Genomic DNA, 24,209 nt, shown 5'->3' with positions numbered 1-24,209 from the left:
ACGGATTGATTTCCCACTTTTTTACTACCCACCATTTCATCACAATCTGTGTAACAACGATCCCTGCACCCTTAAATATTCCCTATTTCCTGAAGTAGACTATTTTGAGAGATGAAAGGGACCACAGAGATCCTCCAGGTAATGTCACTTTTTACAGATGACATGGCAGGATCAGGGTGCAGCTCCTAAGCTTGGAACTTTTCTTTGCTCTCCGGTTGCTTTCTGAGCACACCCTTCTCTTGCAAAATGAAAATCCATTTAGGAAAACAAGAGGAGAGCAATAAATTACCTTGTGTGAGTAAAAACGGGAAGAGGGCAGTGGGGCTAACATTTATTGTGTGCAGGCATGGATCTTTTACACATATTTACCTCATCGAATCTGTGCAATGATCCTCTGAGGAGGAGCTGTAATTACTGCATTTAATGTGTAGCTGGTAAGTGGCAGAACCAAGACTTGAACTCAGGTCAGCCAGACTCCAGAGAGGGCATTTAATTACCTATTTCTGCTGCCTTATGTAGGGTGAGAAGAGCGTTCCAAGAAAACCAGACGGTGACAGTCAGTCCAGGCCAGGGTATAGCTCATGCCCAGATGCAGGAAACCCTCTGCTGCACTTGGGAACCCACAAAGGGTGGGAGAGGGACCATCAGGACACCTGAGAGGAGCAGGGATGGGAGGGTGCTGGAGAAAGAGGGGGGGACCAAACCCAGAAGGACATGACACCTGCCTGGGAGTTTGCGCCTAATCCTTTTTGTGTCTGGGAGCCTTTAGGGGTCTGACACAGGCACAGGACCAGGTCAGATTTACATTTTAGAAAAAAGACCCTCCGGTGGGCTATTACTGGTGCTTTTTACTGCTTTCTGCTTTTGTCTGTTTTCCTCGCCCTTCTCCCCCCCGTCCCACCTCTCTTATGCAAGGATCACGCAGTCCCCTAATGGTCAGGAAAAAAAAATAAACAAATATGCAATAGCCCTCCAGGTGGAGAGGATGATGAACTTTAGGGGAGCCAGACTGAAGGCGGAGAGGCCAATTGGGAAGGGTTCACCAGAGCCAAGGAGAAAGATGACAGTGGCCTTGAGCCATGTCAGGGGCAGGGGTGCGGCAAAGAGAGGATGAGGTCGAGATACAGTTAGGAGATAGCAGTGACAGGACTCGTGGGGCTGCAGGGGTGTCCTGCACAACTCAAGATAGTACATCTTATCCTGGACTATGCTGGCTGGTAGCCCTGCCCAGATGAATGATTTGGTGTCTAGTGGGGTATGGAGGAACTGACTAGAATGTTATGGGGGGTTTTTTGTTTTGTTTTGTTTGCAACTGAACTAGGCGTTTTCTCCGATGTTATTTTGTTTATTCCTCAAAAAAAGCTGTTTGAAGAAGAGGTATTATCCTCATATTCTGATAAGGAAACTGAAGCACGGAGATGTTGAATAACTATGGTTGGTGACAGAGCCAGGATTTAAACTCAGGCCCATCTAATTCCCAAACCTGAGCGGTTTCCACAATGCCTGGCCGCCTCCTGGCCTCTGGCCATGAGGGAGAACGCAGAGGAGGATGTGGGCCGGGAAGCAGAGCGGCGGCAGGGGTCAGCGGTCGGCTTGTGCACATGCTGAATCTGAGAGGCCTATGGGGATGCTCAGGAGGCAGCCGAGTCTTGGGGTTGGGAGTGAGGAGAGAGGTAAGCTGGGGGAGGGCACGGGGGGAACTTGGGCCCGGGCATCCCACCTCACGTGTCTGTTTTTAAGATGTGAGTAGGGCGCTAGCAGAAGATTGGAGCAACCTCAGCACTCCAGGCCTGCGCTATACCTTATCTTCCACCTTGATGCCCAGGAAGTAATAAATGTGTCACCTGGCTACCGCTTCGTTCAGAATAGGGAGCAGATTTCCGTCACCTTGGGAGATGAGATGTCTGATAGGAAAAAGCATTCAGAATCAGAGAACATGGGCAAAGTCAGGATTTCCAGGTAATGTCCCTGGACCCGCATCTAGCTCCTCAGCCCCACCCTGGCCTGGCCTCAAGGACGAACCCCTTACTTGACGCCCTTCACTCCTCAGCCTGGCGCCGGCTCCTCTCCGCACCCACCTCTCTGCTCTGAGCCCGTTTGAGTCAGGCAGACAGACGAGTCAGGCAGCTGATCTGGAGAATGACTGGGTGGGTGTCCCTCACACTAAAGGGGACTCGCTGTTTCTGGAGGTAATGTGGAGATGCAATGTTCATAAAATAGTCTGAACTTGAAGCGTGAGAGCTGAGAGTAAGGTCAGGGTTTCTGGGAGGCCAGAGCCTGCATCTCTTTTCCATTAAGTCGAAAGATACCACTCAGTTTATGCCTCTGAGAGGTGCAGCGTGGAAGCTTCTGGTCTGACTCCATCCCGGCTGGGCACGCTGCCATCCCCTCTGTCATTCAAGGCCCACCCACTCTCTATCCTCCGGGACCATGTAAAGTCAGGCCCTACATCCTCTTCATGCTACCTGCTAAACCTTTCATTCATATCTCCTCCTTCCCCATCTCCTCCTACATCCTCTCTCTTCTTTCCTCACCCTCAGGAATCAAGGACCTCATCTCTGCTGCACTGCCTGCCACCCTGTTCACTCCAGCTCAGCCAAACAGAGCTGAGTAAACTTACAGATTTCATGGAGTCCCCAGACTCAGAAACACAAAAATCCGTAAATCTACTCTGAAATCCACACTCTTAAATCCCCTCTTTGTCCTGTTTCTGGCCCATTCCTTGTCTCTGGGTCACTGTCAGCATCAATCCTATTCCTCCACCTAATTTCCTAATCCTCTGAATTTCTCCCTCCTCCATTTCAAGTATCTTTACTGAGTCAGGGTCAAATCCTAATAGATTTCTGGCATCCTCCTCTTTCCCTTCTAGTCAGTGGGTCACCAAACCACCCCTGCTCACTTCTGGCCAGATTACCCAAAAGGGCGCCGTGTGAGGCTCAGCCACCCTACTGCCAAATTCCTTCTTCCAAACCACCCTCTGCCCCTACCCCCCACCCCCCATGGTGACGGAGCAGGTGCAGAACATGGCCTGGCTCTCACCAGGCCAGAGCCAGCCATGCCCAGGGAGGGCCCTGACTGGCACGGCATGGAAGCTGCATGGATCACGGATTACTTGTCCCGCAGGACTGCTATCATTACTGACCTAGAAGAACAGATCTCAGAGCTGACAGCGATAATAGAGCAAATGAACAGAGACCATTGTTCTGCCCAAACACTGGTGAGTGGTCCTTGAGTTAACTGACATCTCTCTGGGAAGGGGAAAGGCCAATAGTTTCAGATCACCTGCTATGTTCCAGGCAAGGCCAAGCACCTTCCTCCTGGGAGCCAGGCTGTCCAGGCAACAGCCCTGACTCCATCCTCATCCATAATCGCAAGAACTCAAGTCCCTCCTCTAGGCCTAACTCAATTTCCGGGAGTTCTCGGGGAGCCTCTGGCATGTTCAATGCCACTGTCCTCTCCACACTAGGGGGTGCCAGCCATTTCCAGCAGTGTTGGCTGTGGCCTGTGTGGTGAGTTAAATTTCAGACCTTGCTGAGGCTCTTGGTAACCGCATCAGCGTGACCAGGACTTCAGTTTTGCTCAAAAGCTGCCCAGAAGCCTCCAGTACCACTTCCTGTTGCTGGTGAAACTGCCAAAGCCCTCTCTCCAGAATCTGCTGATTTCAGTTTGCACTCTTCGTGTTCCCTGGGGATTCTGGTAACACTTCCTTTAAAATTCACCATTCGTTTTGTCACGGACTTTTCTTCTCCGCCCTAAGCAGAGGTGTCTGGTGGCCTGGACTGGAATGATACATCAGAGCAATCCTTAGATCTCCTCCCAACTCCTCCCCTCTCCTCCCCATCTGCCCCTCCCCTCCTGCCACCAGCACCCGCCCCCGCCCCCACCCCCACTCCGCCTCGCTTGCCGTTACCGAACCCACATGTGAAGGGTGACTTCCCAGCAGGCCAGCCCCTCGCCCTTTGATACACACCAGATGTGTCTGAATCCTATAGTGACCCAGCATAAGACTCAGGCTTGAGACCTTCCCTTCTGAGAATTCATTCCTATACCTTCCTGAAAACCCTGCCAAGTTCATGGTCACCTTCTACAGAAAGGAAATTGAGGCTCAGGAAGTTAAATAATTTGCATGAGATCACTCACCTCATCTGTGGTGGGTTACTGGGCAAAATGCACACTTTCAGTCACTGAAGCATCGGCCCTGCTGAAGACATATTTAGAGATTATTTCCATCGAGGGACCTCAGATTGTGATTCTTAAAATTCTCCCAGCTGTGAACACCCTACATTGTTGTGTGACTGTGCAGAAGGGGGGTGTGCTGGCTCGAGCCCTTGTCTCGGCTGGCGGTGTCTTTTCCTCCTGAGGCACTGGCCAGAGGACCCGATGTGTGTGTGTTAGAAGGGAGGTTCACCTGGAACTGAGCACTTCCTGCTTCCAGAAACAGAGCCATTCTGCCAATGAGGATTTATTAACACTGGTTTTAAGTTCATCAAAGCAGGGTCTGAGTCTCAGGCTTCTTTGGCTCCTCCAGGTCAAGCCCTTTGCACAAGAAACAATTGCTCAATTGAATTACGTATCCAAAAATCCAAAGGCCATGATCTTACAAAGAGATTACAGTCCAGCCAAAGAGACCAGACCTGCCCACAAAATAGTGAAAGGGATGGTTTCCATGCACCCTTTGTGAACTGATTACGTACCAGACAACATAGAGCGAGGCAAGAATCGTCCCGTTCCCTCAGTAACGATGTGCTCTCTGGCACTGCCGAACACAACGGGAAAGGCTTGGGGAGAGGCGCATACCCCGTGAATGGGAAGACTTCTCAGAAGTTGCAGGTTGGAGTGGGAGTGGGGTCCTCAATCCTGTCTTGTAAATGCCAGCCTCGTTTCTAGCTCTCCAATGACATGGATCTCCGCTGTGCTGAGATGCAGAAGAACTTTGAAAGCAAGAGGAGGTATGCTTTCTGGCACAAGTTCTTGTGTACTGAAGGCCCTAAGGCTCCTGCATCCTTGCAGGATTTCAGTTCACTGGGATTTCAGACAACGCCAAATGGAACTGGGTGGCGAGGGGTAGGGGAGATAAGAGACATGTCTGGAGGGCAGGATGGTTTGATCTGAGGTCACTAAAATACAGCCCGGAGAAGGTTATTCCTGCCTTTGTAATTTCTCATCCAAATTTCATTTCAATTATAATCTCCCTTTCAGTTGATTGCCGAGAAGAGCTGTTTTTTGGTTCTCTAGGAGGTTTCCATGGTAAACTACTGTTGTTCTCAGCCTGGTCTCTCTCCACGCCCCTCCTCTTCCTCCTCTCACCTCTACTGTCCCTGGCTACTAGGTCAAGGTCTGGGCAAAATCGGAAGAAGGTATGGGAAGGGCAGGAGCCAGAGCTGCAGAGACAAACCAAGGGGAAGAAAAAGGAGGTGTGTTGTCTGTGAGAGTGAGAAAACCCACCAAGTCCCCTTCCACACCTCCTGCTGGGCACCAGAGCAGCCCCAGTAGTCCTGCTGGAGAGAAGTCTTCCCAAGTGTCACAAACTTGCTTTTTAAAAAATTTTTTAATTAATTGACTTATTTACTAATAGACTTTATTTTTTAAAGCAGTTTTAAGTTCACAGGAAAAAAGAGCATAAAGTAGAGAGAATTCCCACACACCCCCGGGCCCCATATACCTGCACAAACTTTTGTCATCGCTGACGTCCCACACCAACACGCGACGTTTGCTACAATCAATGACGCCTACACTGACACACACTGTTATCCCCCAATGTCCACAGTTTACATTAGGATCCACTCCTGATGCTGTACATGCTATGGGTTTTGACAAATATTTAGTGACACGTATCCGCCATTATAGAATCATACAGAATAATTTCATTGCCCTAAAAATCCTCTGTGCTCTGCCTATTCATCCCTCCCTCCCCACTAACCCCTGGCGACCACTGATCTTTTGACTACCTCCGTAGCTGTGCATTTTCCAAAATGTCACATAGTTGGAATCATACAGCCTGTAGCCCTTTCACAGTGACTTCTTGCACTTACCAATATGCATTTAAGGTTCCTCCGTGTCTTTTCTTGGCTTGACAGCTCATACAGCCTTTTATTTTATTTTTTAATATTTATTTATTTTATTTACTTATTATTATTATTTTTTATTTTTGGCTGCGTCGGGTCTCAGTTGCGGCACGCAGGATCTTCACTGAGGCATGCGGGCTCTTCGTTGTGGCACGCGGGCTTCTCTCTAGTTGTGGCACGCGGGCTCTTGAGCACATGGGCTCTGTAGTTTGCGGCACGCGGGCTCTCTAGTTGAGCCACGAGGGCTTAGTTGCTCCGTGGCATGTGGAATCTTAGTTCCCCGACCAGGGATCGAACCTGCGTCCCCTGCATTGGAAGGCGGATTCTTTACCACGGGACCACCAGGGAAGCCCCATATGGCCTTTTATTTTAACACTCCTCTTGAACACTGCCAACGTCTGCCTCCTGGAATGGAGGCTGGAGAGACCTTGGGCTCTAAAATTATCCTGGGTGTTAATCAGCCCACAGTTTCCCAAAAGGATTGTAAGCAAAGAATGTGCTCTTGGGGGGCATCTATGGCGCCCTGATGTCTCCATGCAAAATAGCGGATGGTGAAAACAGGGACCTCCTCACCCTTTTCTGGATGGATGTCGGGAGAATGTATCCGGAAGTGAGGGCCCCGCAGCCTGCCCACCAGCTGCCTGCATGAGGAAGGAAGGTGGGGTCAGGTGAACTTTTCACGGATGACTGTGGCCTTCTCCTGGGGTCCCATGGGGAGTTCGAGGAGACTCCCGCAGCACAGTTCAGTGAGCTGGAGAAAAACTACAAAGCAGCCTTGAAGGCAGAGAAGTTGGCTGCCCAGGATAAACTAGGTACGGTTGGGACCTGGGAGAATGACCCTGATGAGGGGGTGGAGGCTGACCCTGCAGATCCAGGACAGAGGAACTCCTACGGCCATGGGTGGACTCTGGCTAGGCTTTCGAGGTTTCCTTCTCCAGCTCAGGAAGAGCAAGTGGTTGAGAATGAAACTGAAAAAAGGGAAACCATGTCAAGCAATGTCCTCCCTACCCCCAGAAGTTTGAAGGGTCTGTGGCCTAGTTTTGGGGTCTGAACAAGTCCCTTCACCTCCTTAAGTCTTAGTTTCCCCATCTGGGAATCAAGGACAAGAATACCTGCCTTTATCAGAGTGATAAGAATGTGAAAACACTGTTTAAAGTATATTTAAAAGGTCTACAAACGTAATACTGTTCCAATTCAACAAGTTTCCTCACCTGTAAAATGATGGTGTTTCATTAAATTCTAATGGGCACACTGTAATTTGTATGGCCTTAAAACCTGTAAGGGTTGTGTGGGCCATTTATCCCATTATTTATGCTGCCTTTGGGAAGGACAAAGTGTGTACCCTTCAGAATTCTGAGTTTATAGACTAATCGCCACAGGGAGAAGAATTTCTATAATCTCCTTCCTTTCTTTTATCTTACATTTTTAAAAGATGATATTTGTACCTTGCTGGTTTTCCAGTTCTCTAAAGAGAACATGTATTGTTTTCAAACCAAGGTACACTAGGAATGTTATTTTAAAAAGACAGAAGAGGGGCTTCCCTGGTGGCACAGTGGTTGGGAGTCCGCCTGCCGATGCAGGGGACGCGGGTTCGTGCCCCGGTCCGGGAAGATCCCACATGCCGCGGAGCAGCCAGGCCCGTGAGCCATGGCCGCTGAAAAGATGTCCCTTTCTCCATTGAGTTACCTTGGTGTCTTTGTTGTATTTGAGGGGGCAGGGGGTAGACTCTTCATTTTGTTCCATTCAACTATTTGTCTATATTTAGGCCAACAACACAGTGTCTTAATTACTGTAGCTTGAAAACAGGGAGAAAAATCTTCCAACTTTGCTCTTGTTTTTCAAGATTATTTTGGCTCTTCTATATCCTTTGTATTTCTATATAAATTTTATAATTATCTTGTTAAGAAAGCCTGTTGGTATTTTGAGTGGGATTCCAATGAATATAAACTTCAATCTGTGGAGAACTGGATATTAACAGTATTAAATCTGTACCCAAACAAAAGAAAAGGCTTTAATGAAAATATGATTTCTTTTAATATTTCTCGATGCACTAAGGTTGAACATGAGTAAGATTTTCATTATTTAACTTCAACATGTCATGTCATTAGTTTATAATGTGTGCTTCATTAAAGCAACATCTAAACTTTGGTGAATATTATATTCCTGAATCCTATTCCAGCTTTCTTAATTTTCTGAAAGAAGTGCCAGAACCCCAGTGTTGACCTTTTCCAAACAAAATTATTTTTAGGAGCTCTTAAAACAACACGAAAGGGACACCTTGCAATTAGAGGAGCTGAGAAAGACCAAAGAGGTAAGTTTTTTCATTTTTCCTGTGAAATTAGCCTCTTACAAATGTATCACTAAAATGATACACTCTCAATAAAATGGAATCTATGATAATTTTCCCCAAACCATTAAAAAACAGAAGATCTAAAGCTGAGCCTACTGGATTCAATAAGTCAAAAGAATTTTAGAACTATCTGAAAAAGAAAGCCATTGTTGTCTTTTTAGAGCCAGATCTGAACAAGTGTATGAACAATATACTGTGTGATCTTCAATGTTAAATGCCTCCTATTTCTCGTAAGGCTCAAACCACAAAAGGGCCTTAAATAATAAAACGCCAGATTCTTCCTTTTGAACTCTGAAAAATACAATACTGCCCCTTGGGAATGCTGCCTTCAAGCATTTCCTTAAAACTCTGAGTGAACCTCACCCCCCAGCCTCTCTAGGAACTTTTCTTCTGGGACAAATTACAGCACTTCCATGAGGGAGACACCAGAAGGGAAACTGTTTAAACCCACAAACTGCCTTGTGGTTCCTCTTCCACTGAGAATTTAATTTGGATCCAGAATGGACATGTTTGGGAAAAGATTAGCCATTATGAAAGCATGGCATGATATTTTAGAGCCCAGGCAGGGCTTCACCCTTGATGGACAAACAGACCACAATGTCCCACAAGGTAAAGGGATGGGCTTTGGTGTAAGGTAGACCCAGTGTGTTATAATAACGGCTTTAATGAGCTTGGCTACTAATTCTATCACTTGTGTCATTTCTGGGTCTTTTTCAATTAATTGATTTTGCTCCTCATGAATGGTCATATTTTCTTGCTTGTTTGCATGTCTGGTAATTTTTTTATTGGATGCCAGCCATTGTGATGTTTACCTTATTAGGTGCTAAATATTTTTGTATTCCTTTAAATATGGTTGAGCTTTGTTCTGGGGTTCAGTTACTTGGAAACAGTTTGATTTTTCAAGCCTTGGTTTTAAGCTTTGTTAGGCAAAATTAAAGCAGTCTTGATCTAGGGCTAATTTTTCCCTACTACTGAGACAGTATCCCTCTGAGTAAGCTACCCAATGCTCTGTGTCTTAAAAGGGGTTTTTATACTCTGGTTAGTGGAAGCATGAATTTTCCCAGTCCTGTTTTGGTCCAGGGATGGTTCTGCCTGCTGGTGGTTCTTTTCCCCAGCCTCATCTTATTCTATTCCTTCCCTCCATCATGCAGCTCCAATGGCACTGGACTTCTTGCTGTTTCTTTAACGGGCCAGGTTGCTCCCACTTTGGGGTCTTTGCACTTGGTGTTTTCCCTTCTTGGAAAGCTCTTTCCCAGATATCCACACAGCTCGCTTCCTTACCTTCTTCCGGTCTTTCTTCAAATGCCACCTTCTCAGGGGTTACTCTATTTAAAGGCTCAACAACCTGCCCAGCATGTCCTTTCTCCTGTTTCATTTTTCTACACAGACTTATAACCATCAAACCTGATCAACTCAATGAAGTCAGGGATTTTTGTCTATTTTCTTTGCCACTGCTCCTCAGTTTCTAGAATAGAGTCTGGCATATCACGGACCTTCAGTACATAGCAAGTGATTTTTGAATGAATAAATAAATGAGAGAATGAAAAATGACCTGGTACAGAGCTTTGCCCAATGCCATTGCAGTAAATGATGGTACCTCTCCAGTTTATACATCGTGGGAGAATGCTCTTTTGGTGCAAAGAGCCCTGATGACATGTAGGAGTTTAATGGGGCTGCACCTGAAAGCAGAGGCCCATCTGGTTCATTTTTATAGTCTCTTCAGCATCTATCTAAAGTAGATTCCACACTTATCCCTTCCCTGCACTTACACTGCATCTTCTATCCACATCCTTGGTTTGTTTTCAATTTATTTATTGTATTTACTTTATTTACTTTTTTTGCATCTCTTTCACTAGAATGGATCCCCATAAAAGTAAGAACTTTATCTGTCTTGTTCATCATAATATTCCTGATGCCTAATACAGTAGTAGGTTTTGCGGGTTTTTTTCCCCTAATTAACAAACTATTTTTTTAGAGCAGTGTTAGGGTTACTGAAAAATTAAGCAGAAAGTGCAGAGATTTCTTCCCCCTACACACACACACACACACACACACACACACACAATTTCCTTTATTATTAACATCTTGCCTTAGTGCGGTACATCTGTTACAGTTGATGAACCCATATCAATACATTATTATTAACTAAAGTCTATAGTTTACCTTAGGGTTTCCTCTTTGTGTTGTACATCCTATAGGTTTTGTCGCAGGTATCATGCCATGTAGCCTCCTTTGCAGTATCATACGGAATAGTTTCTCTTCCCTAAAAGTCCTCAGTCGTCCTATTCGTCCCTTGCTTCCCTTCCTAACTCCTGGCAACCACTGGCCTTTTTACTGTCTCTATGGTTTTGCATTTTCCAGAAAGTCATGTAGTGGGAATTCATACTATTTAATAAATACTTGTTTAATGAATGGATGACTGGTAGCTATTTTGACAATCCGTGTGAGCTGTGGTGAGGGCTGGCTCTGGGGCAGTGATAGTGAGGCTGAAAAGAAGGGTACAGACGAGTGAGACACGAAGCAGAATGAACAGGGCGTAGTAACAGGGCAGGAGAGGGAGTAGCTAAAGTTGATGCTTTCATATTCGAATCCAGGTGTCCTGGAGAAGAGCATAAATGGGTAGACATCATCATGATGTCCTGAAACAATTTCTTCTTACACAGGTCATAGAGGAAGAGTTGCATGCTCAAGCTCTTATCCTAGAATCACTTAACACAACCCTCTACCAAACCCAGATGGAACTCCAGAGAGAAGTGAGTCCTGGCTGGAGTGGGGATAGGATTTGGAGGGAGGAAGCCTGGGTGACTCTAATTTGGGAAAGACGGCTATTAAAATGAAAGCTATGGTGGCAAATCTGGAGAAAACACTCCAGACCAAGCTTGCTGAAGCGGAAGAAAATTTTAAATATACCATACAGCACCTGACAGAAGAAAACATTCATCTAAGGTATGAATGATGCTGCTCAAAAAGACGTAGCTGAGTTATCTTTAGAAAGTGGAAGGGATGGGAATTCCCTGGCGATCTAGTGGTTAGGACTCTGCACTTCTGCAGGGGCCCTGGGTTCGATTCCTGGTCGGGGAACTAAGACCCCGAAAGCTGTGTGGCATTGGGTGAGGAATAGGTGAAAATGAATCTAGGTATCCCCTCATGAAATCAAAGCACAGGCAGTGTCAGGAGGGGGATATGCTGGCCACAGAAGTTATCTACTGAGGTCATTTCATTTGAAGTGATGCTGGGAGACTCCTCTCCCTTTCCTATCTTAGTTTTTTATGCAAGACAACACAGGAGGTTTATCTGAGAGTCTCTGGGTTTATTCAGTTTTATGACTGAGAATTATTGTTAAATCCAAGGCCTTGAGCCTTGTGATCTTCTATTATAGGCTTTATGCTTTGAAGGGCTTTTTTACTTATAGGGTATTGATTAATTCTGGGAAGAGGTATCGAGGGATTTATCTGAATCTTGATGGGAGGTGCACTGTGAATTTTGCCAATATCAGTTGGAGATTTTGCCCATAAGGAGGATGGTAGCTCCTAATTCAATAGGGACAAATAAGCAGTGTTTCCAAAATCAGTTCTAGGGCCGTGAGACATGGAGCAAATAAAAGATGTCACAGGGTCATTTAATTCACCTGGTTGGCTTGTTTGATGACTGTGGTCAAATTCTAGAATTATTTCCCCCTTCTGGGAGAAAGAAATTCCAGCAAGATACTTCTCTAAGAAGTCTCAGCTTAATAAATGGCTAGGGACAGGGGAACTAAGGAGAAAAGAGTGTGTATGTCTCAAAGGACCTAAATGAAAGGATATAGGTTCAGAGACAGGACTCTCTTGCAGCTCATTAGAGATCCCCACTATGTGAATTGTTTTAGTATTCTGAGGCAGGGGCTGCTTTATAGTAGTGCGGTTGAGCACTGAGAGTGTGGCTCTGATGTCTGTTAGGACAGGAGGGATTCATCCGCAACCTGGAGAAATGTTTCTCCAAGCCAATTAAGAGGAAGGATTGGGAGGAACCCCTGTAGTTCCTTGGAGCCTCATCACTGAGAATTGGGAGGATGTTGGAATGGAAGCTTAGAGGGCTAAATGTACCTGAAGTGCTTGAATTTGTAAAATCTCTTTTCCAAAGTCCTGGTTCTTTGCAATAACAAGAGAAACTAGGAGGGTTCTGGTCTCATTTAGGAGACTCCATTTTCTGGGGTTGAAGATTAAGAATTTTGGCCGTCTTCCTTATAGGTGAGTCATCTAGCGTGTGAGAGCACTGGTTTGCCAGATTCACTAAATCCGGAGTGGATGTAGTTTCCCATTCCGTCTGGTCCTTTTTATAGAAGGGAAAGATCCCAGTTCAACCCATTAATAAATATAGAATTAAAAGCTTCCTGAGTGGAATCAATCTCTATAGAAAGACCAGAATTTTCTTTAAAAACAATCTGAAGTCAACTGTAATCATCATGAATAGGTTTGTCAGATTTTCGTGTGCAAGCCTGAAATTTTCTTCCAATCAACAGGCTTTGGAAAAGCCCTAGGAGTCACGTGATGGAGTCGCCTAGTGGTTGCTCAAGCCATGTAATAAGTTAGCAGGTTTCTTGGTTGTAATTTTAGAGACCTGTCAGGATTTCCTCAATTAGCAGTTTTCATCAAATGCTGGGCCTGACCTTTACCAACAAGCATATGAACTATCTGATATAAGTCAGAGAAACCAGGTCAGTAAGTTCGAATGACTATAGTAAATTCCTGAGCAAATCTGTGAGGGTCTTTGTTTACTTTGGGTGAATCTTTGACTATGGTTCACAGTTCAGCTTTAGTCCAAGGAGTATGAGAAATTAAGGCTCTGGATCCTCAGACAGCTTAATTTTAAAGGAACAGGTTCTGACAAGTTCAGAGGAAAAAGGAGTGGGGAGAATTTCAGAAAGAAGGGGAAGTTCAGTAAAGGAATTAGTATAGGGGAACTAAGGATATAGAGGAAGTACAGGCAGCATAGAAGGGAAGGAGGAAGATGGTGCCAGAGGCAGAGCCTGGTCACAAGGAGCCAAGGGAGAGACTCAAGATGGGGTCAGAGATGCAGCCTGAGACAAAGAAGCCAAAGAACAAGAGCCTAAAGCTTCAGGAGCCATTTTATCTTTCTTTAATTATTTGTTTGCCTCAGTTAACCTTAAGATCTTATTTTGCAGAGAGGCAATTTTAGACTCCTGATAGTATTTGGAAGCCTCAAAATAAGCATTCCACTCAGTTCTAGAAAGTTTTGAACTGTTGTGGTCCAATTTGGTTTTAGGAAAATTAAGTTTGGGGATTTCAAAAGTTCCCTGTGATGGCTGTTGAGATCCTAACTTGCCTTTGATTGGGTCAGTCCATTTAGCTAGAAATGCACATGAGAAAGGACCACAGTTTTTAAACATAAAATTGGCTAGAGTCCCTGCGGTGAGGGTGGGGGGCAAAAGCAAAATATTTAGATAACTGGGGTCCCATTTCTCAGAGGTTTTTCTCTGGAATAAAAGAATAATTTTCAAACAGCTTGCAACTCACACAACCTACAAGCTAATACCAGCCAGTTCTAAGGAAACAGCTTGACCCCAGAGAAGCCAGACAAGGGTTTTCAGCCAGTTTCCAGAGAACAGCCCCTGTACCAAAGGAATGGGCCAACAGCTGAACTGACAGTTTCAGTGAAGCAGCTCCTGTTCCCAAAGGAATGGGCTGACAACTTCTCAACCAGCTTCAGTAGAAACAGTTTAATCTCAAAATCAGACCAATGTGCCAAACAAGTACTTGCACATAGAACAAGGCCTTAACAAGAAAGATAAAACCTTAAAATAGATCCTGAATAAAGCCCAGAGAACTTCAAACGGCAAAGAGGGCATGAGCTCAGATCCAGGAGAAAGATGTACCTTCAAACTCCAGGGTCATTGAGGAAAACAGTGAACTCAATGGGCTTGATTGTGGGTACCACACTTGTTTGCCCACCAGCCCAGAGCCATTGAGGATCTTCTCTGGTCCCCATATGGACCACCAAAAATGTTGACCTAAAACAAACAGACTGCCAGTTATCTCTCCAGTTGAGTTTATTGGGGAGCAGCAAAAAATTGCAATTTGGGGTCTGCAGCCATGGCAAGCCATGTGCAAGGCCCCACACAGCAAGAGAAGAAGAATGTTTTTACAGAGGGTAAAAGTAAATGGGGAGGGGTACAGTAAACAAAGAGTCTGGCTTTTCATTGGCTGAGTTTTTACCAGGAAAGAATAAGAGTCTTTCTTCCTGTTGGGCTCTGCTACCATCTCAGGGCATGAGAGCTCCCCCTTCTGGTCTACCTACTCTATTTAACTGGGGTTTCTGTTTATTAATTTTTTTTTTTTAATGAAAGCTTCTTTATTTATTTTTGGCTGTGTTGGGTCTTCGTTTCTGTGCGAGGGCTTTCTCTAGTTGCAGCGAGCGGGGGCCACTCTTCATCGCGGTGCGCGGGCCTCTCACTGTCGCAGCCTCTCTTGGTGCGGAGCACAGGCTCCAGACGCACAGGTTCAGTAGTTGTGGCTCACGGGCCTAGTTGCTCCGCAGCATGTGGGATCTTCCCAGACCAGGGCTCGAACCCGTGTCCCCTGCATTGGCAGGCGGATTCTCAACCACTGCGCCACCAGGGAAGCCCAATATCCAATTAACATCATTCCTCTTAAAAGTGAGCTGAATACTGTACTTATGAGTAATAAAAACAAGGAAAATCATGCTTAGGTTTTTGAAATCTAAGTCTAAACAGTGGTGTCTTTCACCACTGAAAAGCAAAGTCTGCTCATGGCGCAGGAGAGGAAGCTCACATGTTTCTGGGATAGCTTGTCACAACTCACCACCAGCAATCAGGCTGGATGTGAGAGCATTATACCCTCAACCTCAGCACAGGGGATTTTTTAGCCAGGTCAGATCACAAATATCGCCCTCAGTGATCTTTGACATTTCTTTTAAACTTACTATACTCTTTGTATCTACTATAAGTTCATTTTAGAACCTTTTCATCAAATTAAAAACACAATTAAAATTACGTCTACAGCTATGACAGTCTAGCTATTGCAAAACCAGAGATTTAGCCTGAATTTGCATGAAAATTATATTGTTCTAATTCCCATTCCCTTTTCTTCTAGATATCAAGAAAAAAAAAAGAAAGTGAATAAAATAGCAGCATTTTAATTATTGTTTAGTTATGCAACTAAACAATAGCATCAATTAAGGGGAAAGAAGAGTTTTTTTCTCAGTGTGAAAGTAGGTTGTGGCATCTGTTTGCCCATATTTTTCTTGTCATCCTTATTGCTTACTTCAAAGTTCACCTTGGTGAGGATGGTGAGAATATCTTCACCCCTGAAAAACATAACATAACCTTGTGACCATCTATGGGGGGAAAAATCAACTGGTAAACCCTATCATCTGCTGTGATTAGTAATAGTTATTTCCCTCAAAACAACAGGCATTTGAAATAACAAGATGTTAAACCAAGACCTACCACAGCTTTCTAGGTAAAGAAGTTGTCTCAGAGCTTAATATCTTATGACCATCAGAAACTTCACTGTCAACATCAGATTTGGTTTCTTTGCCTCCTGACCTATTTGTACCTCACTCTGCTCCATGTATTGTGTCACTTACCCCCAATCGCCTCAACGCCCCCCAACATCCTCTGCCTCAAATTGGCATTGCTTCTGTGGATTTATCTGTGGCCGCATCAAACTTTAGGCAAGTGGAAACTGAAAGTCTCCTGCAGCCACCCCACTGCTTTCTCACCAGCTTCTCTTATCAGTTTAGTTGGGCAACCTGTTTATTCACTTCTGTAGCTAACCCCTTGGAACCTCGCAGGATTCGTGGTCTAAGTTACAAAATGAAAATGTAGTGTGGATGTTATGGTTCAGTCCTTTAACTGCCATGGGAAATTCTTGCTCTTGATACACTTAAAACATAATGAGACACAGAACTAGAAGCAACCTACAGAGGATTCCTTGCTATTTATCTGCTGGTTGTGTGTGCATTTGGTGAGCTGTGCCATACAAAACCATAATTTAAATAAAGGAAACATAAGATAATAAATGAGGGAAAGTTATTTTCCCACATTTTGTGGGCTTCAAAGCAGGCCAAATTTGTGGGAATAGAAAAAGTTTCTGATCTTTAGCACTTATCTCCCACAAGAGGGTCCGAGGTTGGTCAGCTATTATAGGACTTTTGACAGGGTTGGAGGATGTTAAACATGGAAATTCCAAACTAGTTGAGTGGGTTCAGTCATGTTTCTGCCTAAAGCCAGAGATGAACTATATGATTTTGCCATCTTTCCCACTCTACAATATGCTGACTGTCCTTTGAGGTACTACATAAAAGAAACTCCTCAGTAAGTATTTTAGTTTTTTCCATCGGTAAACTTGCCCTCTTTCCCACTCTGCAACTGACCTGAGAATTACAGTTATGTGATCCACAGCTAGACATTTAAAGATGAATGAAGTGTTGAATAAGCAAAAATTACCTAGGACATCTTTCTCTCAGGCTCTGGCAAAGTGACTGGATATACCAGGTCCCCTCCATGGTGCTTCGGTAGGAAACACAGTTGTTCACGGTGGCCATCCCCAGCAGAAAGTCAGCCTCATCTGGGATATATCTCTTCTGAAGTGATGAATCCATTTCTAAATAGGCTTCCTTCTGTTCTGAGTCAGCCTCAACAGCTATACCTCTCTGGTAGTTATCCCCTTGACAAGCCTGAATAAAAAAGATTTTGGGTTTGCCAAGAAGGGAAGGGCACTTTGAACCAGTGAAGTAAGAGGTCAGCTCATAGATGGGGGCTTCCTGCCCATCGGAGCCATAGATGATGCCTTTGTCTCCATGGGAGAGGATGCAGCAGATGAAGCAGTCCTTGTTATTGTGGTCCATGCTTTGGTAGGATTTCAGAACCTCACAGATTTTCTTCGCAGTGTAGTCTTTGTAATGCACTATCTCAAAATGAAGCTCGCTAAAGGTCTTTCTCAAAGCCTCTGAAAAGTGAAAGAAGAAAAGTCATATTACACCGCAAGAATTCCCAGACCACAACCCAGGACTAGAGAGAACATTGATCAGATAAGAATCTGAACCAGAACTTAAAAACAAGACCCTCTATATTAGTGGCTGTATTCCATAGACTTCTAATATTTACTGCCACTAGCTGCAAATATTTCCCAGCCCTGAGGCAAAAGAGAAAGGGGAGACTGCTATTGTTGGCCTGTTGTCTTTTCTCAACTAGTCTACAAGATGGGTAAGCTATTATCTAGGCTTACTACCTAACCAGTCTAAAAAGTAAATAATACTTACATAATCAGAAAAAAAGCAAAAAAAAATTTTTAATAAAAGATCCATACTTATTTTATCCTGAACCCTCTCAAAATTGTTCATCAAAATACAAGATATGAATGTTTTAAAAGTCAAGCAGAACTAAAAGACTTATTACAAAAAAGCTACCTCCCTCTACTCCTTTCTTTTACCCAGTCATGTTCTGTCCAGCCATTTCTATGAAGGCAACCACTTTCAACTTTTAGCTATTATTTTTTTTTTTTGGTATTAGCCTCCATTTTGTAATGAATTTGGGCTCATTTCTATTTATTAGTTTATAAATTTTAGACTTTGTATTGAGTTCCTATTGTGGGTGATGAGTGCTTGGTGTTCTTATACATTTACAACTTTTAGTTGAAGCAATAGAAATATATGTATTACTAATACTATGTAAACATAATATTCTTTAATTATGCTTCCTTTCTTATTAAACTTTTTGTCTTTCCTGGAATTAGCAATAGCATTATTTTTTCATTGCTTTGTTTTCTACATGCTTAACATTATTTTTCCCCAAATGCTCTAATTGATCTAGTCAAAGTCTTTCAACATTTTTCAGGCTGCCTGTCTGATTATTTTAGATAAAAATACCATATATTTAAGGTGTACAACATTATGATATGAATAGTGAAATGATTACTACAGTTAAGCTAATAATATATCTCCTCACTCAGTTACCTTTTGTTTGCGTGTGTGTGTGTGTGTGGTGAGAACACCTGAAATATAGTCTCTTTGCATATTTCTCATGTTCAATACAGCATTATCAACTATTGCCATCATGCTGTACAGTAGATTGCTAAACTTATTCATCCTACATACTGCTACTTTATACCCTTGATCAGAAATACAATCTATGCCATTTTAATAAAAAATGTTTTAATGGTAAATATTAAGTAAATGAAAATCGAAGGCCTGAAACCTTTTCTTAAATACCAAGATATAGGATGATGAATGATGTAGTCAGTGAACTTAAGTTCTGTGGCTTTTTAAAACCTTAGAATAGATTTGCTTGAATAAACAAATGTTAACAGAAACCATTCACAGAGTCCTGATGATTAAAATCAACCTATCTTATTTTCTAAACTACTTTATTTAAAAAATAATTACCTGATGTTATGACTCATAAACACCATTTTCAAAAATTCTTTGATCAAGTAAAAATTCTTAATATCACAATGGTTGGGTTGAATTATTTCTTTTATTGCTTTTAGTTGTAGCCATTTCTATGTTCACATGATGCAAATTATTTTTCATTTAACTTGTAAGCTCTCAATCTTAACCGAAAAAGGCTGAGCCAAAGACTTTGTTTAGTTTAACATTTGAAAATGCTATTTCTGTTAAGGACTCAATTTCTGCTGCACTCATAGCCCAACTTTTATAAACACAACTTCCATAAATGGTCTTGATACCAAAGCAATGTTTTCACCCAACACCTAATACACTCTATAGAGGCTCTATTCATTTAGTTGAATTAAAAACAAAGTTTATTGTTGCTTTTTGTAAGCCTTTTAGTAAGATTTGATATTTTATCTTTATATATACATTGCTTTGATTTTTAAAATTAATTTTTAAAAAAACAAAAGCAGAAAACTAACAAGTATGTAAGAATGTTGTTCACCTCCACAGGGAAATACAGTTATATCCATCTTTTTGAAACACGTGGCCCTGTTGATACAGCTTTTGTTCTCCCCTTTTGACAAAAACATAGATATTAGAAATATTTCATTTCTCTTTTGGGTTCTACTGTACCTGCATCCAAGTCTGTTCCATTCCTATCCTTAATGCTGTGAAGTTTGGGCACATCCTTCCTTGCTATGCTAAAATCATAATTGTTAAAGATCAAACAGTATCCCCGAGGTTTGCTTTTCATTCGGTAAACTGTGTTCGATGTCTGGAAAACAAAAATCCAACCCAGGAGCTGACTCTGTGGATCAAACACTTGAGATGTGAACAAACAACTCCCTAGTAAGAGGTTAGGCATCACCTAAGCCAAACTGGGATGCAAGTGCACTTTCCATAGCCCCACCCCAACTTGGCACTGCTCCCCTAAGGAACTAGTTTCCACTCATTCCCCGACAAGGATCGCAGACTTCTTCCCCACAGTTAGTGTGGAAAGTCAGTGTCCCAATACTTGGGCCTCATGAGCATTTGCACTTATATTAATAGTGTTGTCACCACATTGTATTGGTATTATTTATTCTCATTTCTGCTCAAGGCAGTGAACATCTGTGCCAGGGACTAGGATTATTATTAATTTGTGAGAGCTCAATCAGGAGTTGCTGGATGAATGACTGTCTTGTTGCTGTCTTTGGGCTGCCCCTTTGAGACCTTGTGATTCCCTCGGCCCTCTGCTCAACTCATCCATGCTTCTGGGCTAACAGGTGAGGGCCTGCCCATCACACAGCATAGCATGGTCCCAGGATTTTTCAAGCTGATGGCTTAATCTGGATCTCAGGACCACAGTGACTCGAGGAGACAGATGTGTTGGGCAGGCAGGTCTTGGCTGTGCTACAGGTTACAGTAACCAGACTCTACTACTTGACAGTATCAATCAGAGGAGACCCTGTGACCTCCTGACTTCCCTGGGGTTGTTTCAGTGCTGAGATATTTATCATTTATTGGGAAATCCATGCAGTTCCTCAAGGTAGAGAAAAGGGCCCCAGACTAGGGGGTCAAATTCCTGGCTCTACTACTTAATAACCTTAAGACTTTGGACAAGTTAATGAATCTCTCTTGCACTCAGTGTCATTAGCTGATGGGTGGGGATGACATTTGCAGAGTGCTTTTACTGTTTACAAAGTGCCACATGACTTCAGTTAATCCTTGATGTTCAGACTGAGAGATCTGGTAATTTGCTCAGGAGTCCACTAATAAACGGTCTCTCCTAAGCTTAATTTCAAGTCTCCCACTAGACATTAGGCATACAGGGTTTCCTCTGCTTCCCACCACAAGGAAGGGTGAATGGACTGCTGAGTCACAATGTGGTAAATTGCTGAAAGTTACAGAAACAGAAGTGATATCTAGAAAGGCAATTCTTGGGCCAGCTCATTGAGATGAGATGATAGAGACAACTAGATAGTGAGCATGTGCTGCTTACACCTAATCACAAAGGAGAAACTGTTTTGAAATGCCAAGCTAAAAGAAGACTTTGCTTTTCCTAATCCTGCTGACTCTTCTCCCAAAGCCCTCTCCCATTTAGGCTGATGCAGCTGCTGAAAGGATCAAGTTGGAGGCTCCCCACCCCTCTGCCCTCCAACTATTCCAACATCTTTGGTTTTAAAATAGAAATTTAACACATGGGAAACCAAAGAGATCACCTTTTCAAAATTCCCAAGTCACATTTTAAACTTGTGCATTTGTGAATTTTTTTCTACAGTTCTCAACATTTTCAATAAGTTTCTGTCCCTTATTAGTTTATCTGGAAGCTAAAAAAAGCTCAGGAACACAATAAGTAGAATCTGCAGCACAAAGGGGAAAAGGAATGGGAATTTCTTGGTACCTGTGACTCACTGTCCTTTTCTCCTGGAGAGTCCGACATGGCCAGCATTTCAAGAGAGCCCTCCCTCATGAGCAATTGTGAAACATCTGGAATGACACAGGCAGGGAAGGTGCTTTGGTGAGGAAAGATGTAGCACCCAGGACAACATAAGGTCCCTTTTAAAATGAAAATTCACAGGACTTCTCTGGTGGCTGAGTGGTTAAGGATCCTCCTGCCAATGCAAGGGACACGGGTTCGAGCCTTGGTCTGAGAAGATCCCACATGCCGTGGAGCAACTAAGCCTGTGTGCCACAACTACTGAAGCCCACATGCCTAGAGCCCATGCTCTGCAACAAGAGAAGTCACCACAGTGAGAAGCCCACACACCACAACGAAGAGTAGCCCCCACGTGCTGCAACTAGAGAAAGCCCATGCACAGCAAAGAAGACCCAATGCAGCCAAAAATTTTTAAAAATTTAAAAATAAATAGAATTAATTAAAAATATATAAAGTCAGGATTTGTTAAAAAAAAAATAAAGAAAGAAAGAAAAAAAAAAGAAAATTTACAGACCGCCTTGAACATAATATCCTCGAAGTTCACAGAATAAAGGAAAATCTTATCACTAACTAACTCTGCCCCTATTTCAAACATGCTGGCCTGGGGCTGCAGGGTCTTTGTCTTTTGACAATGCCTTTTATATCTTCCAATGTGCAGAGAAGGTGAAAAGTAGCCAGTGCTATTAGGAGAACAGGTCCATTAACATGCAAATGTCATTTGCATACAGAGTGAAGTAAGTCAGAAAGAGAAAAATAAATATTGTATATTAACACATGTAAGTGGAATCTACAAAAATGGTACAGATGAACCAGTTTGCAAGGCAGAAATAGAGACACAGACGTAGAGAACAAACGTATGGCCACCAAGCGGGGAAAGTGGGGGTGGGATGAATTGGGAGATTGGGATTGACATATATACACTAATATGTAGAAAACAGATAACTAATGAGAACCTGCTATATAGCACAGGGAATTCCACTTCACTGTACAGTAGAAGCTAACACAACATTGTAAAACAACTATACCCCAATAAATAAATAAATAAATAAAACAAAATGGAAAAAAAAAAGATGCAGAAGTGGTCACAGTTGTGACTGCTGTAGCCCTCCCTCTCCCCAGCCTGAGTGAGCAAGTGAGACCTAATCAGCCGCTGCTTTTGCCCCCTCTTGCCTGGGTGGGGAACAGATGCCTGAGGGTGGCCCACATGCAGAGACGGGACCAAAACCAAAGCTGAACTCCAGGAGCAGTGGGACCAAAGAATAGAAAGGGAAATCTCTCTCTGCAGCCACAGGAGCAGCGGATTAAATCCCTGCAATCAGCTTGGTAAACCCTGCATCTGTGGAATATCCGAATAGACAATGAATGTTCCTGCAATTGAGGCTGTGGACTTTGGGGACAACTGTGGACTTTGGGGGCAAGTACACGCCAGAGTTGGGCCAGGTCAGAGTCTGAGCTGGCCCCACAGAGCCCACAGCAGGTCCAGAGACCCACCTAGAAGTACCGAAGGACTTCCCGGGCAGGCAGGGATTGGCTGCGCTTCACTGTGGGAGCAAGGACACTGACAGGTGAGGCCACAGGAAAATATTAATATTACTATTATCTTTTTCACTTTCTTCTATTGTTTTTTTATTATTCTTTTAATTTTTATTTACTTTTTCTTTTCTTTTTTATGCTTTTATTTGTATATATTTTTTACTTTATTTTTTCCTCTTTCTACTTTACTTTGTCATTATATTGTGCTTTCTCCTTCTTTTTGTTTTTTCCTTTGTTTTGCTTTGTTTTTATCTTCATTTTAAATATATTTTATATTTTTCAATTTTTACTTTACCTTTTTGTTGTTTTGTATTTTTTCCTTTTGTTTTCATCTTTCTTATGTTTTTATCTTTTTTTATCTCTTTTGTGTGTTTGTTTTATGCTTTCTTTGCCTTTTTTAGATTGCTTTCTGCTTTTGATTGGTTTTTTTGTTTTTTCTTTTTGATAGTTTAGTTTTTATGTTTGTTTTCATTTTTGGGTTAGTTTACTTGTTTGGTTGCTCTCTTCTTTTTTGTTTTCTCTTTTTCTTTTCTTGTTTTGTGTGTGTGTGTGTGTGTGTGTTTCTTTGTGTGTTTTTGTCTATTTGGTTTTGTTTTTACCATTCGACTTGGGGTTTTGTTTGTCTGTTCTTTTTTTTTTTTTTTCCCTTTCTTCCACACCATGTGGCTTGCAGGGTCTTGGTGCTCCAGCCAGGGGTTGGGCCTGAGCCTCTGAGGTGGGAGAGCTGAGTCCAGGATGTTGGACCACGAGAGAACTCCTGGCCACAGGGAATATTAATCAGCGAGAGCTCTCCCAGAGGTCTCCATCTCAACAGTAAGACCTAGCTCCACCCAAGGGCCAGCAAGCTCCAGTGCTGGATATCTCACAACAAACAACTAGCAAGACAGGAACGCAACCCCACCCATTAGTCTAAACCCCAGCCTTTAGTCAGACAGGCTGACTAAAGTCATGCTACGCTCACAGACACCCCAAAACACACTACCGGATGAGGCCCTGCCCACCAGAGGAACAAGATCCAGCTCCACCCACCAGAATGCAGGCACCAGTCCCCCCACCAGGTAGCCTACACAAGGCACTGGACCAACCCCACCCACTGGGGGCAGACACCAGAAGTAAGTGGAACCATGACCCTGCAGCCTGCAGAAAGGAGACCCCAAACACAGTAAGTTAAACAAAATGAGAACACAGAGAAATATGCTGCAGATGAAGGAGCAAGGTAAAAACCCACAAGACCAAACAAATGAAGAGGAAATAGGCAGTCTACCTGAAAAAGAATTCAGAGTAATGATAGTAAAGATGATCCAAAATCTCGGCAATAGAATGGAGAGAATACAAGAAATGTTTAACAACGACCTAGAAGAACTAAAGAGCAAACAAACAATGATGAACAACACAATAAATGAAATTTAAAATTCTCTAGAAGGAATCA

The 24,209-nt window shown here is 43.2% G+C and overlaps 2 protein-coding genes across 6 annotated transcripts in view; one reads left to right on the top strand and one right to left on the bottom strand.

The window, feature by feature from the left end:
- The first annotated feature begins 246 nt into the window (after positions 1-246).
- On the top strand, positions 247-11,794 carry FLACC1 (flagellum associated containing coiled-coil domains 1). The gene is made up of 8 exons (XM_028497027.2): positions 247-294; positions 1,826-1,959; positions 3,124-3,217; positions 4,888-4,953; positions 6,784-7,017; positions 8,314-8,376; positions 11,079-11,172; positions 11,256-11,794. Exons 1-8 carry the CDS (start codon positions 247-249, stop codon positions 11,369-11,371), a joined length of 849 nt encoding a protein of 282 aa, XP_028352828.1. The 3' UTR covers positions 11,372-11,794.
- A 111-nt stretch (positions 11,795-11,905) lies between these two features.
- The window catches only part of CASP8 (caspase 8), a 50,967-nt gene continuing 38,663 nt past the window's right edge, over positions 11,906-24,209 (bottom strand). For 4 of the 5 annotated variants that reach the window (XM_007112917.3, XM_007112919.4, XM_007112918.4 and 1 more), the window contains 4 exons: positions 21,212-21,297; positions 19,462-19,603; positions 16,883-17,384; positions 11,909-15,738 (listed from right to left, as the gene is read on the bottom strand). In XM_007112917.3, coding sequence (XP_007112979.1) covers positions 15,603-15,738; positions 16,883-17,384; positions 19,462-19,603; positions 21,212-21,297 — 866 coding nt within the window. In that variant the 3' untranslated portion in view covers positions 11,909-15,602. Of the gene's footprint in view, positions 15,739-16,882; positions 17,385-19,461; positions 19,604-21,211; positions 21,298-24,209 lie in introns of all 5 variants that reach the window. The other variant, XM_007112920.4, reaches the window with a different exon arrangement.

This window comes from Physeter macrocephalus, chromosome 2, assembly GCF_002837175.3.
Source record: "Physeter macrocephalus isolate SW-GA chromosome 2, ASM283717v5, whole genome shotgun sequence".
Taxonomy (NCBI): Eukaryota; Metazoa; Chordata; class Mammalia; order Artiodactyla; family Physeteridae; genus Physeter; species Physeter macrocephalus.
Note: the sequence above shows the minus strand (reverse complement) of the source record. Positions and strands in the feature narration are given on the sequence as shown.